The sequence below is a fragment of the Candoia aspera genome, chromosome 3 (genome assembly GCF_035149785.1).
Source record: "Candoia aspera isolate rCanAsp1 chromosome 3, rCanAsp1.hap2, whole genome shotgun sequence".
Taxonomy (NCBI): Eukaryota; Metazoa; Chordata; class Lepidosauria; order Squamata; family Boidae; genus Candoia; species Candoia aspera.
Genome location: NC_086155.1, coordinates 138,432,004 through 138,450,001, shown reverse-complemented (window position 1 = coordinate 138,450,001; position 17,998 = coordinate 138,432,004). Strand labels below are relative to the sequence as shown.

The following is a 17,998-nucleotide window of genomic DNA, read 5'->3' as shown; positions in this document are numbered from 1 at the left end:
GCGAAGACTGGTCATAAGTCACTTTTTCCAGCATTGTTGTAACTTCAAATGATCATTAAATGAATGATCATAAGTCAAGGACTACCTGTATTAAGTTGGGTAGAATCTCAATATAACTGTGGTGGATTTCAGCACTACTGCTGATTCCTAGGAAGGAATGCATTCCAGGCAGCTAAGAGGATTCACGGTCCAGAGACTGTTGCTGGGAAAGTTAAGAGGTTCAAGGTAGCTCCTCTCTAGAGTCTCCCAGGTTATTTACCTTTAGGTCAGTTAGGGTAGTTTTAGTCTGGCTAGATTCTGTCTATATGGTGAAAGCAATAAAGAACTGGAGTTTGGATAATACTGACTTGACACTGTTCTTGGGCTGGCCCTGACAATAACACCTTTCATGCATTAACTTGCAAATAATGTAATTCCTGCCCTGGCTTCTGTTGTCAGGCGCATTACCTTGCCCCACCCACAAATTAATATGATTTTTCTGAAAGGAAAACACCTGTGTGTAAAAAGTTGCTCACATGCTGATTTGCAGTATCAGGACACATGTGTAACATATATGTAACTAGGTATCTTGACTATACATGCAAAAACCAGTAGGCTGATCTGTCGGGGCTGAGAATTCCAGAAAATGTATCCACAAACATCTGGGGAATCATCAGGCTGAGGAGAGAAGCTCCAACGATTTCCATGCCAGATTCCACCAAACTCAGTAAAAATTACTTATTCAGTGCTTAACTGCAGGTAAAAACATGCAGATTCAACTTATAAAACAGAATATAGGGAGAATTTGTTTAATGTGTTTTAATACGCTTCAGACACCTAAAATACTGTCTTTAGATCTTAGAAATGTGAAATAATCTAATAAAAGACATTTTACCATTTTTTAAAACTATTTAGCCTGAAATAGGAACTTTATCAATGAAAATAATAATACTATATATTCAGCTTCCGGTGGCTTATTTTACTCCTTATGTTTTTCCCTTTGAATATTCCTTTATTTAGGCCTACTTTGGGTACTTAGTCCCACTCCCTTGAAGTTTGGGTTAGTAGTTTAAAGGTTAGAAATGAACAATTGTTTCCCCTTATGAAGGTTATACAATGCACAAAGACACCTGTGTTAGTGAATAGAACAATCCCAACATTTGCGTTAAATCAATATTTTACCAGGCCTACTCAAAAATTGTGTACAAGTTTCTGTGCTCTCCAGAACCCTTCCTAAAACAAAATGCTACACAAAGCAGAAGGTTGGGAAAAATTTTAACTGGTGTTTTCTGTGCCCATTTGAAAGCAGTCCAGATCTCCGTGTTCTCAGGGTCAACAGAGTTGAAGTGATTTCTTTCCAGTTTAGCTTTAGAATAGTTTGAACCTAGTTTTTTTTTTAAAAAAGATCCTGTGCCTTCGCTTCCCTCCTGTAGTTCTTTGAAGGGGCATGCAAGCCTAATTACTTTCAAGGATACACTCAGTGAACGAGCAAGGATAAAAACAGACCAGCTCTCTCCTGTTTGGTCTTCAACATATGTCTTTGTGGTTTTACTCTTCCTTTCATTTCTTTCCCTCTTATATGGAGAAGAAGAGAAGGAATTCAGCCTGCTGCAGCACTGTCACTGCTCAGTTCAAGTTGGGAGAGGAAAAGGCAACGATGCCCCCCTAAAGCAGTGTTTCTCAACCTTGGCAAATGTAAGATGTCTGGACTTCAACTCCTAGAACTCCCATGGTGGCTGGGGAATATTGGGAGTTGAAGTCCACACATTTAAAGTTGCCAAGGTTGAGAAATGCTACTCTAAAGTTTGGGGAGTGAAAACGCTGGCAGTGCAGAAGTATCCGTTGACTGGATTCACACATCATTCTAAGCCATAATGTGGTTTGTTCAACCAGCCAGACCTAAACAAACCACAACTCAATATAATAGGTGGAATCCACCTTCCATTATAGCTCTATAGTAGGAGGGGGTAGAAAAAAAGCTAACAGTTTAAAAAGGCTCCAGATTAGGTGCTGAGGTGATTTGAGGTCCACTTAATCCCAAGGGCCAATAAGATAAACAAAGCAGCTCCATCCCCCCCCCATTTTAAGCTGAATTTTTTGCTCCCCTTAAATAGCCTTACTAAGAGTCTCCTACACCAAGTGACACTGATTCTGCTACCACTCTCTGCAACTGCTGTACTGAAATTGAGCTAATCATTGCCAACAATAAATAAAAGCTACAGGGCTGGAGGCCAATCAGCAAACAAGTACTTTTACACTGACCTGTCCCTCAACTTGAAAGGTGGCTGAGGCCCACACTTGGCCCTCCCCACCCCAAGGAGTACAACTGGGAGCTGTTTCTCCCATTGATAAGCTCAGTGAGAGGTGAAAGGAGGCCATCAGGAAGAATCCTGTGTAACTCTACCGCCTAATCTGGAAGAAAGATGCTTTGCACATCCACATCCTCCTTTCTCAGGCCTGAAAGGTGAGCATGTGCAAATATCCACAGTAAACTATCTGTGTTAAAAAGTCAAACCAAAGGATGCACGGTGCTAGCTCTCACCGGTTTCATAATTCATCCATGTGCTGAGCCATAATGTTACAATAGGAAACAAAAAGCCTCAGTATGCTGCCGGAGGTTCAAGTAATAGTTGTTTGGGGGACCATAATTCTGAATTCCCTGACTCTAGGGTGCATTTATTTTTCAAGCAGCACGTGGCTTTGCATTTTGTTTCTGTAAAGATGGCGCACTTCCGTCTTGCTAAGACACACACAGGCTGTTTTGAGCTCTGTTCTAATGGCTTGAATTCTGAAAACTGTTCTTCCCAGTATGCTATTTTTCTGCAGCGTATCTAGAATGGTTGCAACTATACAGAATACAGGCTGATAAAGACATCACCTGGCTTTTCTGAACAGCACGTGTTGGAGATTTGCATTCAGCAGCAGCCCCTGTTAGAGGAAGCGCTCCTGAGCATATGCAGAGTACTAAAAGAATACTGAGTAGTTAATAGAATGATTTAAAAAATGTCCATAATTAGTTGTTTTAAATGCAGAGTATAGACTTAGCTCACCCTGCAGACATTCATTATATTTGAAATTAAAAGGTAAGTATATTAAGAAATACATAGGATAGGAAAGCCTCACTTTTATCTAAACTACTTCTTGGAGAGAGAGACAGGAAGTTCCCTTGCTCAGAGACTCATTTGACCAACAACAGACCACATGAGAGACAGGCACAGTGACAGCCTGTGAAGACCCTTTCCTCTATCTTGTGCTCTTTGCCATAGTGATCAAAAAGGCTCGTAGGTGCAAAGAGATTGCCTGAAGAGGTGCCTCTGAAATACCACGCTTATTACTGAAATGTGTCTGGAAGGCCAGAGGCTTTCAGGATGAGGCACTGTTGCAAGAATTGTTGGGTTTCTTGATCCAGTGAGCTAACATTTCCTGTATCTCTCTGCTGCTATCTAGTGGTCATCTGGATTTGTGCACCTCATAGTGCTCAAATAATTGGAATTACAGGTAATTTTTAAAGAGTGGCTAGACCTCTGTCACCTCTGACAACCTTGGCTTATATTTGGCTAGTGTATAATTGAGTATTTGGCTAGTTTATAATTGAGTATGGTAAGCAATCACATTTTGGCCTAGTAAACTGTGTGAACTCACAGAACTTTCTATGCTCTGCAGAACTTGTGGATTATCAATTTTACCATTGTTTCTATGCTTCCTCTTTTCTTTAGAATATCTGTACATTATTCACTCCGTTTTTACAACACATCCACTTTCATTTCAGTGTTCCTGTTAGCTTCCCACCCTCTCACCCGCTTTTTATCCAGAATCTGGGGGGAGGGGGAGACAGTAACTGCAGCTACAGCATAACCACAATGGAAAGAGTTCCTGTGCCTACTGCAGGAAGAGCTATACTTTAAATACTATTTTAAACTTCTTATCTAGTTTGTATAATAGAGTTTTAAAGTAAAATGTTTGTATAGCACTTTTTAAAGCAAAGAAAAACATAAGAAATGAGGTTTAAAGACTCACCCCCTCATTGGGGGAAAAGGAACATTGGCGCCATTGTAGAGGGGCTGTGAAGAGTTCTTTCTAAAGGTGCTCAGTGCTAAATTTCAAACCAGGGTCAACAGAACTAACAAAAAGGTTGGAGCACCTTTTCACGCCAGTGCTTTGCACTATTTTAGGTTTGACTCCAGACCTAATGATCTCAACTCCTCTGTTTTTGGAATCTGTATTTTCCTTGGTATTGCTGCTGCTCTGCAGAACTTGCGGACTATCAATTTTACCATTGGCAGGAATTCTTGCCTCATCCCATCTTCTGGCTACTAGGCTTGAGGCAGCCATTATTCTCTCCCCTCCACCCAGAAAAAGTTCAGCATTCTATTCCTACATCTTCTTATATGCATGGTTTAAAATATATCTTCCCCAGGGCTATATTGCAACATGCAACCATGTCAGAGTTACTGGAAGAAGCATGGCTTTCTTTCAAACCTGCTGATGTGCTAGCTTTTTGCCTTAATAATTCACAGTGGTTTTTGATTCAACTATAAAATGGTGGCCAGGCAGCTGAGAGTTTGGAGGATTTCAGTGCTTTTGTTTACTTTTTTTTTTAACAATTAACCTTCCCTTGCATAGGTTTTCCATCATAAAAATCTGATTTTTTTTTTTCAAAATTACTAGGCAAATATATCCTAAAACTTTAACTGAAAAACATGGGGTGGGGGAGCAACTGCAATGTATGTTTATTTCCTATTTATTTGGAATGAGGTGTGAGGAGACTTTTTTTACTCCATTATCAGAAACTCAAGAGGCATACTGATTCAGAGCTGATCATTGTATTCCCATGTTGGTCAACTAGAGAGAAAGGTCAGCAGAAATGAAAATAGTTGTGGGTCAGTTTCAAACTGCTTTGTACGATATTGGGATGGAGACCTGCTGCTGGTGTGGAAGTGCCCTAGGCTGCATAGGGGAAGTTTTCAATTAGAAGAGGAAGGGTTGTTTGCTGAATGGCCCTTGTGATACAAATTCTTGACTGTACTGCTATAATAGTCTGTATTTGGTGTTGAGCTACTGTTTAGTTTCACCTCCAGCTAATTGCAGGAAGGCAATACCTCAACAGTGTGGGAGGGAGGGAGGAAGGAAGGTAGGAAGGAGTGTGCTTTGGGACCCCTAAATAGGTATAAAGCTCTTTGCCTACTTTTTCTTCCTCTAAAACACCCCATCTGGCTTTTTGTGACTTCATATGGAACTAGATGCTCAGCAATACATTTGGTACCCCATCAAAGGGAAAGCCACAGGATGATGATGGTGGAGGATGACAGCTTGGGACAAGAAAGCATCAGCCAATGAAAATGCCCCCCTTCTCCTATAAGTCAACTTCTGCTACCTATTTTTCTATGGAAAACGTTATGTGACTTCTGAACAGTACATCTGCCCCCAAGTGAATCCCCATACTTGCAATATGATTTGCTTCTGTTTAATAATATCACTCAACTCCCTTCCAAATGAATTAATTGGTGAAGGACATAAGCTGTAGCTACAGTGGCCTGCTTTGTGGCCTGCTTTGTGGTAAGATGTATTATATTTTTGTTTAGATAACAAAGATATTTCTACATTTGCACCTCTAGCTATGTAAGCTTATCTTTTATTTATATTCATATGCAATTTTTATATGAATTTCCTTTTTTTGGCAATAAGTAAGTGGCCTTTCTAATTATGATGGAAAATATGCATCACTTTATTTTCATGGGTTTGAAAATAAATTAATTCCTTGTTTGGCAAGTTCTAGGTACCAAGTGATTATTCTACTCCCATTTGCCTCCACAACAATAACACAGAAGATTTCCTTAGTTGTGGATGAAGCTTTTGTTTTTTTAGGCAAGTGTATGTGCTAATTTTATAGAATTTGAGATTTCACTAACAAGCTTTGTAAATCTCTTCCTACTTCAGAAGGTTCACAGATCAATTTAGTTGCCAGAATGTGCCAACATGTAAAAAAAAAAAAAGAAGAGGTAGCCCTCCCTATGAGATAAATGGACTTTCTGCATGTTGAAAATGTTTGCTGTATAAAATGACTCACCATTTGTCTTTCCTCTCTGTCTTGCACCCATAGCCACAGCCACACAGGATATTCAGCTATGTCTTTGTTTTTCCTATTCACTTCATTACAAGCCACCATGAATAACAGCATGCATTTTTATTTCCCTGGAAAACAAAAGTATTTTATCTACATTTTATTATATTTTTACACTGCCCATCTCAAAAACGACTCTGTAAAATTGCACAGAAATAATACAGATGCTGCTCAAATCCTTTCTTTGATGGTGGTCTTATAGGAAATAGCACCCCCTAACAGGGAGCCCTTATGGAACTGCTTAATGCAGTATGTTCTTCATGCAGGAATTCTGGAAATAATAGTAAATATATTTTAGAATTTATTCCATCCTTACAAATGTCTCCATTGGCATCAAGGTTACTCAGATACTCCAGAGCTTTTCTTTTTATTTCCTCATTATGGCAGGACTCAAATTCTTGCATCTAAGATCTTTAAACAGGGACCAGCATCCTCCTGCTTAGTGATGTCATGCTTTGCATCCTCCTTACTTGAATTCAGAAATGTTCCATCAGCTACTTTCATGTACAGAATTCAGGGATCTTAATAAATTTGTAAAGGTGAAGAAGATATGTTTCCTTGTGCAGAAAGTTCATTTTACTGAGTTAATTACTGGAAGCCAGAGGTTATATCATGCATCAGGGATAGGCAATTTTTGGAATCAATGGGAATTTTGGGACTGTTGCATGCACCGTTGTATTGTGGTAAGTGGAGAATTATCTTAATCATATTTTATCCCAGGTTCTAGGCTTACATACCATGTTAGATCTTTAAATAATCACATTTTATCATGGTATACCAATTATCTAAGCTTTTTTTAATTACTACTAAATATGTGGCATGGATGGCTTTTGTTTTCCAATAACTGTTGCAATCCTGAGAGGCACTCAGATATTTTGGTGGAGTCTGGAAAGAACTAATTTGAAAGTTGGTACAGAACTAGAACATTGAGCTCAACATACTTTCAAATTAAACTTTAATTCTGCATACTTTTTGATTCACAGAATTTTAGAAGAGATCCAGATGACATGACTTTAATTTTATAACTGTCCTGCATTTTCCCACTTCTCTCCTTTCCATCTTTTTTTCATAAAAAGAAAAAAATAAGGAGAAAACAAATGGAATAGATGCCATTTTTTGATATGTAATGCTAGGAAAACCTCAAATTGGTTGGTTGGTTTGTTTCTTCCAAGGGAAAAATCTGGGGCAGATTGAGGTTGCATATAGCTTCTAAAATATGCAGGATCATTTAGCCATTTCCTATATATTTTTTAATAGTTTTATTAAAAATTATAATTTACAACAATAAAAACTAATGCAAACTAAAAAAAATAGAAGGTGCAGAGAAGAAAAAAATAGAAAGAAAAACAGAAAAGAAAGAAAAAAATAAGAATATACTAAAGAAAGAGAAAAGAATTATATAAAGAAATGATGTCCCCCTTCATCACATCAAGGATAAACAATTTTAGTAATTTATCACCTTCTCTTAAAATACAACAAATGATCTCTTCTTCCCATATTCCATCTCTTATCTATAAACAAATCCATAAAGCCTCATCATTTCAGTCCTGATGTCAGCAAAAGTCCATTAAGGATTACTAACAACGTATCTATTTTAACCTTGATCAAATCAACTTTATATTCTTTTCTTTTACATCTAACAATCTTGATCTTTAGTTCCTTCAAATAATGTCCTAGAACTTGATTTCTTTTCATTTTTTCTTGGTCTCTTCTCACAAAATTCTTAAAAGCTTTAACAAGCCTCTTTTGTAAATCCAATTTAGGAAGATTATCCAGGTCGTTCTCTTGGTTTGTTATTTGTATATCCCTTTTAATTATTAAGACATCAGCTGGTTTCTTTTATATGTCCAGTGTAACATCTTTTTCCATGTCATTCTTGTAGCCTGTCATTTTTAAATCCACTTTCAAATCAGTCTCAATCTTGTCAGGTAAAACTTGTTCCATAACATCTTTTAAACGCAGTCTATCTATAGAGGCAGACACTCTTAAAATTAACTTCTGGGTCCATTGTTCAAAAATATCCTTCAATATGTCCAGTGTTAAAATATTTTGCTTCACTCTGTATTTGTAAGTTGAATTTAAGTGTTCTTTTCCTTTAATTGCAATTGTTAGTTGCTTCTAGTTTCATCTAGTGTCCAAATTTTAAAGTCTTATTATTTTTTTAAAAAGAATCCAAAAAAGCACTTTCCCATGGGAAGGATTCTTATAATTAATTCCAAAATCTTATTTCAAATTTATCTGGACCCTTAGTCCATTTGTAACTTTATAAAAATCAAAGTTTTAATCACCCTTTTGCTGTTTATTCAAAAAAACCACCAGTCCTTAAACTTGTATTTAAAAGTTCTTTCGCTAAGGATTTAAGGAAACTCACCCGGTGCTGTAAAACCAAAGGTTCCAATAGCTGAAAAGCAGTCAACAAGCAATTTCGGAAAGTGATTAGAAGAGGAATTATGTGAACCCAGTGTCCTTTTGAAGGCATCGACTGCGGTTTGGCTATTCCCTCATCTCCCAGAGCTCTAAACCAGCTGGAGACCACTGTCATGCAGTCTTCTTGCGAGGAGCAACTGTCTGGAGCACTTGTGGATGATCTCAAGTCCTCTCCTTGTCCAGAGAGGAATTACAATGAGCTGGTCTACTCTCTGGTTCTTCATTCCACCATGGTTGTTGGTTCAGCTTTTTGTGAAGCTGTCTTCAGTCCACTATTTCTTCCCTAGAAGCCTGCCATTTCTTATATCTTTCTTAAACATGTGGTAGACATCTTGCAGATTACAGGCTTCTTCCTCAGCACTTGCTGGAATGCCCATGTGACCACCCAAAATTTTAGTGGGATAATTAGACCAATGGTTCATCTGGCTCAGTGTTATCTGTTGACTAAATTCAGTTTCTCCACAGTAGTTGAATTTGGAACTTTTTGCAAGTTAAACAGGTCTTCTTCTACTGAGAGGTTTTAACTCCTATTTTTATAGGAAGTGAGTGGGGGACATCATAGTCAAAGCATGCCTTTAATATTCTGAGGAAGATAAACTGGGTTCTGCCTCATCATCTGCTTGAGTTTCCTCCCTCCATTCTGGCTGGCACCAATGAACTCTCTGAAGTAGATTGAACAAATCCTAAATGCAAATATTTGATCTGACAGCAGCTTCTTTTAGTCAGCTCTTCAGTACTGCTAAAATTCAATTAAGAGAAAAACTATCACAGGTACTCCAACATCTGAGGTAGGATAGCTTAAGGTTAAGCAATGCCATATTTCAAGGAAAAGATTTCAAGTCTTCTGAGGGTCATAATTTTGCTATCCTTACTTGTTTGTAAGGATGCTTCTTCTGGTAGCCTGACATTCTCAGCTGGATGCAAAGCATCCAGACTCCAGAGCTGCATTTACAAATGAATGTCAAGGGTTTTCAGGGATGATATGTGGATTCTTGGAACAAGCATCCTGTCCAGTAAAGAGAGGCAGACTGTGAATTTGCCCTTTTCCACACTGCATCTGTCAAAACCAAGTTAGACTTGATTTGAAGACATCTGGCCCATAGCTAGGCAACCTGCTCCCTCCACATGGTTTGGATTGCAATTTGGAGGATGCTTATGAGAATTATCATTCAAAGCATATATGGAGGGCATCTGTTTGTCTATCACTGTTCAGGCCCATCAAGCTGAAATAATTAATATGCACTTTCCTTCCTTCTTTCCTAATGTGATGCCACCTGGAAAAAGAATAAGAGGTAAAGCAAATGGCACTTGTGATTTCCAAGCCCCAGGAATGGAAGAGCATAGAGGATGGGGATCCAAGACCCACAGCTATTTCAGGCTAGATTGGGCAGCTACAACCAAGCTGAGGCTGTTTGAAGATTTCCAAGCCAGTTAAGCAAGGATGTCGGTTTGTGACATTCAAAGGTTATGTCAGCATACAAAAACTTTCTTATTAATCTTTTCCCTTTGATTTGATAATGTATGCAAGATAAGTAGCATTTCTTTCAGCAATGCTTAAGATAAGGCATTTAAGCAACCATCTCTGCTGGTTCCCCCTTCCTGCCTTCCTGCAGCTTTTGTGATAAGTGAGCAGTAATTTATGTGTGCCTGTTCAAGGATTTCAGAGTTAACTATTTCTCTACTTGTAATATTCTTGGGAGTGGCTAGCACCCTAGACCCCCTCCCACCAGCTTGGATTTTATACCCTCTTGGATTTTATATTTATTATTGTATTTTATAATAATTGTAATGTGTCTGGTTTTATGAGATTTTAATGTTTATAATCGGAGTTTGATTTTATTGTAAACCGCCCAGAGTCCCTCTCTTGGGGGAGATAGGTGGTACTTAAATTTGAATAATAAATAAATAATATGGTTCCAATTATAAAACTGGAGCTGTATATCTATATAACTGAAAGTAAGTTTTAACCCCCTGTCCCTCTTATTTAGAGTTAAGCAAGGATTTTAATTATGCTTGGCTGGCAATCTCCCAGGCTTGCAAGATGTTGTACTCCTCAGTTTTTCTCTAAAATATGATCCCTTGACACAGATCTTTCTCGCTCTCCATCTCTTCATGGTCTTTGGTCCACCCTGGAACACTTCTTCCAGGCTACCCAGAAGCAAACAAGCCTTCAACAGCTTCAAAGCTGCCTAAGCCAACATGGCTTGTCAGCCAGCTATTCCCTTCTCTCCCTTTCTCCAAGTCTTAACTAAGTCTTCTCTTCCTGCCAGCACTTCAGCCCCCTTTCTTTTGAGAAAGTTTCTGTCTGTGTAAGAAGTTTGCTATTTGTTATCTTCCCAGCCTGTGCTTGTCGGAACAGAAGAAAAAAGTGTATGTTTGGATTGTCAAGTGACAGGATGGCAAGACAGCACCTAAGTATTGTATTCTGTCACAGAGGACCTGTAGCAAAATGTTACAGTATGGAGGACTCCTGTTCAGAGTGCCAGCAGAGAGCCATCTTCAAAAATGTTCCCTTCCACCCCACTGTATCCCCTCCATGCTGCACCCTTTTGCCCATTTCCAGAATATTCTTTTTCACTGGATATACTCAGTCTCCACTGAATTGTTTTTGGATTCCCTCCTCTTGTCCCCCTCCCCTTGGAGGAAAAAAAAAAGCTTCTGCCTCAGTTACAAACTAAACATGGGAGTTGTTTAATGAGCTTGGTACAGTATGTAAATTTCAGGTTAATGAAGCATTCCAGCATTGCTGTAACCCCCTGTGTGGAATGGCTGTTTAAAGAGGAAAAAGGGCTGGGATTACTTATTCATTTCAAATATTTCCTAGCTGCCTTCCAAGACTATGGTCTTCCCAAGGTGACGTATAACTATGATTACGTTCACGTAGCATCTATGTCAGGTCTAGTGTAACCATCTTTCATTCAGTAAAATATAAGCAGCTGTACCATAAACTCTGGTTGATAAATCACCATAACACAACATGTTATGTTAAAACCCAGCAAAGCACACTGTGTGTGACTCCAGCCTGTTTCTTCACTTCCTCAAGTGATCTTTAAAGTTCATTCTGTGGCATAATGGATTGCCCTGCAAGAGGAATTTCCTGCTTGATCAAGGAACTGTTAGCTGTTGCTTTGGATTTCTAATGTGGTTATGTTACATTGAATTGTGCTGATATTAGAATAACGTGATTCTTGCAAAAGTTTACAATGACACAACTTTTCCCAATGCTGGCTGAAAATGTTCAGAGTTGTAGTTCTAATATACTGGTGAACAATGATTTGGAGAAAAGATGTGGTAAAAGTTCACTTCCCTTTAACTGAGCAACCACTGCACCATTTTTTTAAAAAAAATATGCAACTGCATGAAAATAACAATAGAGAAAAGAGCAATCCTGAATCCATCATTATATGTTTTATTTATGCCCGTCTGCATCTCAGTGAACAATATATCCTTGAATATAATAGCATAATTCAAGTTTATTTCTATAATAACCATTGTCTGAAATATCCATAGCAAATTTTATCTTGAAGCTTTAAATAAATCAGGAAGAGAAGACTCAAGGCAACTTCTTAACTCTTAAAATTATTTGCTTGAAAATACTATTGCATTATTTTGTTGATATAGAAGATGAAGGCATCAGGGACAAGTGAGAAAGAACCACAGACTAGGTTGTACACCATCTTTTATCATGCACTGAGAACAGGATGCTGACATGCTCTTAGTTTAGGTAAAATGTTTGACCCTATCCTGGGTTTCGCAAATTTTGGATTTTTTTTTCCAGCATAAGTCTGAACCAGTCACAGTTATGCTATCTGTGTATTGTGAGAGTTCTTGTCTTATTGGAGGACAAGAGGCCAAAGAAAGCTGAACTGAAAATCTGAATACTCTTGGCTGTGGGCTTGTACAGCTTCCTTTTTACATCCTTAATGAATCTATCACTCCATACAAATACGTCTATTATTCTAGGGTGAAGAACCAGATGCTAGAAGATATTGTCAGGCATTAAGTATTCAACTGAGTGCAGTTTAAAAATAATTATGAAGCTTTTTACAAGGTGTAAAGGACATGCCAGCAGCATGACTCATTTGCTGTAAAACTGGACCTAAGCTCTGTATATTGTCAACACAACATCATAATTGTTGATTTTTATTCAAAGTTTTCCAGATGTATGATATAATTTTACAGATGTGAAGACCAGGTTTAATGATTCTAATACTTGTCTCCTTTGGAATGCTGTTTTAGTTTGAAAGAAATCAGACTGATAAAAAAGATGGCACAAACACAACTTCAAACAAGATCACTAAAGAAATTCCCTGGCTACATAATCCATACTATGTCATGTACTGTATTATTTTTTGATACAAATAAACTATCTTAAAGGCAAACTTACTATGAAAGGTTGGGTGTATAAGTCCTATATCATTCTCTCTCTCTCTCTCTCTCTCTCTTTCTCTCTGTGTGTATAAGCAAATAAATGCCATGGTACCATTCTGTCCACTTGTACATAAGTTATATGTATACCTAAGGAGTCTCTTTTATTCTTGTTTGTGACATTCTGCCCCAATTTACATGTACTGTAAAATGTTGGAAAGTAGTTTCCTTGTTCTTTAATTACGACTCTCTTCAGCTCCAAATAGCTTAAATAGTAGTGAAATGCTGAAGTCTCTAGGTCAGTAACACATTCCCGTCCTTGGTGTATAATGTTTAGTTTAAAAACAAGGCCCCTAGAAATTGTCAAGATATTGGCTCAGAGTACTTCTTTCTACTTGGCCTTATGTCTGTCACATATGGTTACTTTTCATGATGGCTATATATTAGTTTAAGTAAGCCTTTTGATACCAATTGCTGACAACCATGAGTAGAAGATGGCTATTGCAATTTTGTCCTGCTTTTAACTTCTCATGGGCTTTAGTTGGCCATGAGGGAATAGAAAGCTGGATTATGGCTTGGGTCAGTATGTCTCTTTTTGTACGTATTTCTCATGGCACCAAGGGAAGCCAACAAGACTCTTAAGAAAATGGGAAGGTACTATCTGTAGCAGAGCATAGGCCTTACCTGCAGAAAGTCTTGGATGATCAATGAGTACATTGCCTTTCTGTAAAGTCTACAACTCCTAGTATGTTATCTGAATTCATAAGAAAAGCAATATGATTTACTTCCACTTCCACATATATATCTGAGGTATTTGAACGGAGACAGAAATGCTTGGATAAGGCTACAACTTGAAATGAAAATAATTGCAGAATCATTCCTATGCAAACAGCCTTCCCACACCTGGCATCTTCCAGAAGTGCTGTGGATTGTAGTCCTTAGAATTTCCAGCCAACTATATACATAAACACTTATCAGTAGACCACCAAGCTGTTCTACAAGTTTGGACAATTAAAAATAGAAGGACTTAATGCTAAAAAGCAGTAATAATGTCAGGGTCTAGAGTTATGGCTGAGGGTTGTAATCCAACATATCTGCGGTGGGTGCTGGGTTGAGAAAAGATATTCAAGGCCACAATTGTTTCTTCCAGTGGATATTCTGTTTCAATACCACTTCAGAAAATCAGGAGGAAGAGAATCTCTTGTTCTGCAGAAGAAACCAAATTACATAAATTCCAGTGAACCAGATGAACTAAAAATGGAAGCAACTTGTGACTACAAATAAAGAAAACCTCTTTATATTTATTGCATAATTACTGCTGTGAAGTACATTGGCTGTTTTTGTTTTTTTTTAGTGTGTGTGTCAAGATTAGTTGAAATCAAAGTTTTCATAGTTGGCAGAACAGCTTGTTAACTGAATCAGCAGAGACTTTGCAAAACATACTCAAACCAGACATGAGCAAGCAAGTATTGGATCTTGTACAAATTAATCATTTGCTTGTAATGACATCATTTTGTGCAAGCACTGTGGATCCTTTCTAATATATTTCCTTATTTTTAAGGTGAGCTGCTGTATTGCCTTCTTCAACAAGTTGCTAGAGGTACTGTCACTGCTCTATTTAAAAGAAAATGTTTAATAAATAGATAACACACTGAGTTTCCTGAGCATAAGAAGTTATCTGTCTGCCAAGGAAGACCTCTGAGTCCATTTGGAGTTGGTGTGTTTTGGAAAAGGTTCTGGAGTATGTTGGACAGAATGCAATCAATATAAGTAGAGAGTTGTTAAGGCCTTTGCAATTTCAGTTTGATCAAATCCGTTTGATGCGGATTACTGCAAAGAAGAAATTAAGAGCTTTATATTTAGCATACAGAAAAACTAATTTACCACAGCCCCTTTTAAGATACTATGAAGTGAAGAAAAATTTTAAGATACTAATACAGAAGAAGAAACAGCAGAGAGACACTTCTGGTCATTATTAATAAATGCTTCTCTGTACAAAGTCTCTAAAACCTTTTGAAATTTAATTTCCATGGCTTTCACTGCTCTCTCAGTCCCAGATTGCTGTATACCACCTAAGACCTGGAAAAAATATTTCAAATCAATTTTTATGGAGCAGGGGCAGCCTATTGTAAATATAGCAAACAACATCAGATCAAAGTTACTTACCCTTCCACAGTGGGAACCAGTGTCAGAGGAAGAGATTTTTGACCTTATTTCAAAAGTAAAATCTGGGAAGGCTCCCAGCCAAGATAACATAGCCATTAAACTCCTTAAACAAAACCTAGATTTGTAAGGTCCTTTATTACAGCCCTTTTTACTGAAATAAATAGTTCTGATTTAGTCTCTTTGGGCTGGAATATGGCTTTAATAGTTCCCGTATAAAGAAGGGAGAAACAGAAGTCTCTGTCAATTATAAGCCAATTAGTTTGTTGTTATTCCTGGGAAAACTTTATGCTAGACATTTAAATGAAAAATTAATCTCTTACCTTGAGCACTTCATTTTAACAAATACTCAGGCTGCCTTTAGAAAAGGCAGATCAACAATTGATCAGTGTTTTACATTAGCTTACATGGCAGGAAACTACTATATTTTCCTGAAAAGCAAATTATTTGCTGCTTTTATAGATTTTAAGGCCACTTTTGATTCTGTTAACAGAACCAAACTCTGGGCTAAATTAGAGAATTTGGTTCCTGACAGGCATCTCACATATTTAATACAAGTGCTATATCAAGATAGTCTAATGCAAGTTACAGTAGATGCAACGAAAAAGGTTTACTTACAGGTGATGATCCCATGGTAGAGTGGAGCCTGTTGGATGGTTATGTGACCATTAACTGATGCACTCTCTGTAAGCTGGCCCCCATTTTGTTTTTTACTTTGTTATTTTTAATTTAAATTGTGATTTTGTTGGTTTTTTTGTATTTTACTTTTATATATTTTATATATTTACTTCTATATTTTTTATATATTTTATTTTCTAATGTATGCTGCCCAGAGTCACTATGTGAGATGGGCGACTCTTCAAATACGATAAATACATAAATAATGAACAAGGGTGTGAGACAAGATTGTATTCTGGCCCCTACACTGGTTAATATCTATGTCAGTGATCTGGAGACTACATTACTTCAGGTTGATGGTTACTGCCCATCATTAGCCAAAAGGAAAATTTGTACTTTGTTGTTTAAAACGTCTCCTTGAGGCACAGTTTAAGTATTGCCAAGAAAATCAATTACAAATCAACTATGATAAAACTAAAATTTTGATTTTTGAAAAAAAAAAGTACACCTGGAAAATTCAACATCATGTGATAACACAAGTGGAGAATTTTACTTATTTTGATATTTTATTTAATCATGCTCTATTCTGGCAACACTACTGCAAGGTAATACTTCTGAAAGCAAACTCTTCTATGATGGCCTTGCTTCAATATTTTTATTCAAAAGGAGGGAGATTTGTTCCTGCAGCAATACAGGTTTTTATGCAAAAATTGCATCTCAAATTTTATATGGAGCTCCAATTTGGATTATATTTGCCAATAATAACAGCCCAACTACTACATTGTTATTTTTAAGGTATCTTTTAAGTGTTCCAAGTTGTGTTCCAAACTCTGTTATTCTCCTGGAACCCAGGCAATGCCCTTTGAAAACAAAAGTTTGGCTAAGCGCTACGTTTTTAGAAACAATGTCATTAAAATCCCAAATTAATGGGATCAGCACTTGACATCAGCATTTCATTGTATAAACAAAGATTATGGGATAATTCAGTATAGGAATTAATGGCTAAAGCCAAACTTACGTGTTCATCTGTAACTTTTGGAATTGATTACAGATATACTTTTCAGCTCCCTAAACATCTTAATAGTTTATATTTAAGTAAATACACAATCGCTTTTTCAAAAGCCAGATTAAATGTGCTGCCATCAAATATACTATATGGTACATTTCAAAAAATCCCCATCAAAGTTTTTGTTTCTGTAATGGTATTGATCCTGAAATGGTGGATCATATTTTATTGCATTGTGAATTTTATAGGAGTCTTTGGCATGTTGTTTATTTGTTTAGTTGCTTCCGACTCTTCATGACTTCATGGACCAGCCCACACCAGAGCTTCCTGTCGGTCGTCAACACCCCCAGCTCCCCCAGGGACGAGTCCGTCACCTCTAGAATATCATCCATCCACCTTGCCCTTGGTCGGCCCCTCTTCCTTTTGCCCTCCACTCTCCCTAGCATCAGCATCTTCTCCAGGGTGTCCTGTCTTCTCATGATGTGGCCAAAGTATTTCAGTTTTGCCTTTAATATCATTCCCTCAAGTGAGCAGTCTGGCTTTATTTCCTGGAGTATGGACTGGTTTGATCTTCTTGCAGTCCAAGGCACTCTCAGAATTTTCCTCCAACACCACAGTTCAAAAGCATCGATCTTCCTTCGCTCAGCCTTCCTTATGGTCCAGCTCTCGCAGCCATATGTTACTACGGGGAACACCATTGCTTTAACTATGCGGACCTTTGTTGTCAATGTGATGTCTCTGCTCTTCGCTATTTTATCGAGATTTGTCATTGCTCTTCTCCCAAGGATTAAGTGTCTTCTGATTTCCTGACTGCAGTCAGCATCTGCAGTAATCTTCACACCTAGAAATACAAAGTCTTTCACTGCTTCTACATTTTCTCCCTCTATTTGCCAGTTATCAATCAAGCTGGTTGCCATAATCTTGGTTTTTTTGAGGTTTAGCTGCAAGCCAGCTTCAGCCTTCATCATAAGGCTCCTCAGTTCCTCTTCGCTTTCAGCCATCAAAGTGGTATCATCTGCATATCTGAGATTGTTAATGTTTCTTCCAGCGATTTTAACTCCAGCCTTGGATTCCTCAAGCCCAGCATTGTCGCATGATGTGTTCTGCGTACAAGTTGAATAGGTAGGGTGAGAGTATACAGCCCTGCCGTACTCCTTTGCCAATCTTAAACCAGTCCGTTGTTCCGTGGTCTGTTCTTACTGTTGCTGCTTGGTCATTATACAGATTCTTCAGGAGGCAGACAAGAAGACTTGGTATCCCCATACCACTAAGAACTTGCCACAATTTGTCCTGGTCCACACAGTCAAAGGCTTTAG

The 17,998-nt window shown here is 37.8% G+C and overlaps 2 protein-coding genes across 2 annotated transcripts in view; one reads left to right on the top strand and one right to left on the bottom strand.

Moving 5' to 3' along the window:
• PPP1R3G (protein phosphatase 1 regulatory subunit 3G) overlaps window positions 1-17,998 on the bottom strand; it is a 1,059,979-nt gene that overhangs the window by 396,230 nt on the left and 645,751 nt on the right. The gene's annotated exons all lie outside the window — the stretch shown is intronic.
• F13A1 (coagulation factor XIII A chain) overlaps window positions 2,357-17,998 on the top strand; it is a 127,757-nt gene continuing 112,115 nt past the window's right edge. The window contains exon 1 of the mRNA XM_063298855.1: window positions 2,357-2,443. Coding sequence (XP_063154925.1) covers window positions 2,403-2,443 — 41 coding nt within the window. The 5' untranslated portion in view covers window positions 2,357-2,402. The remainder of the gene's footprint in view (window positions 2,444-17,998) is intronic.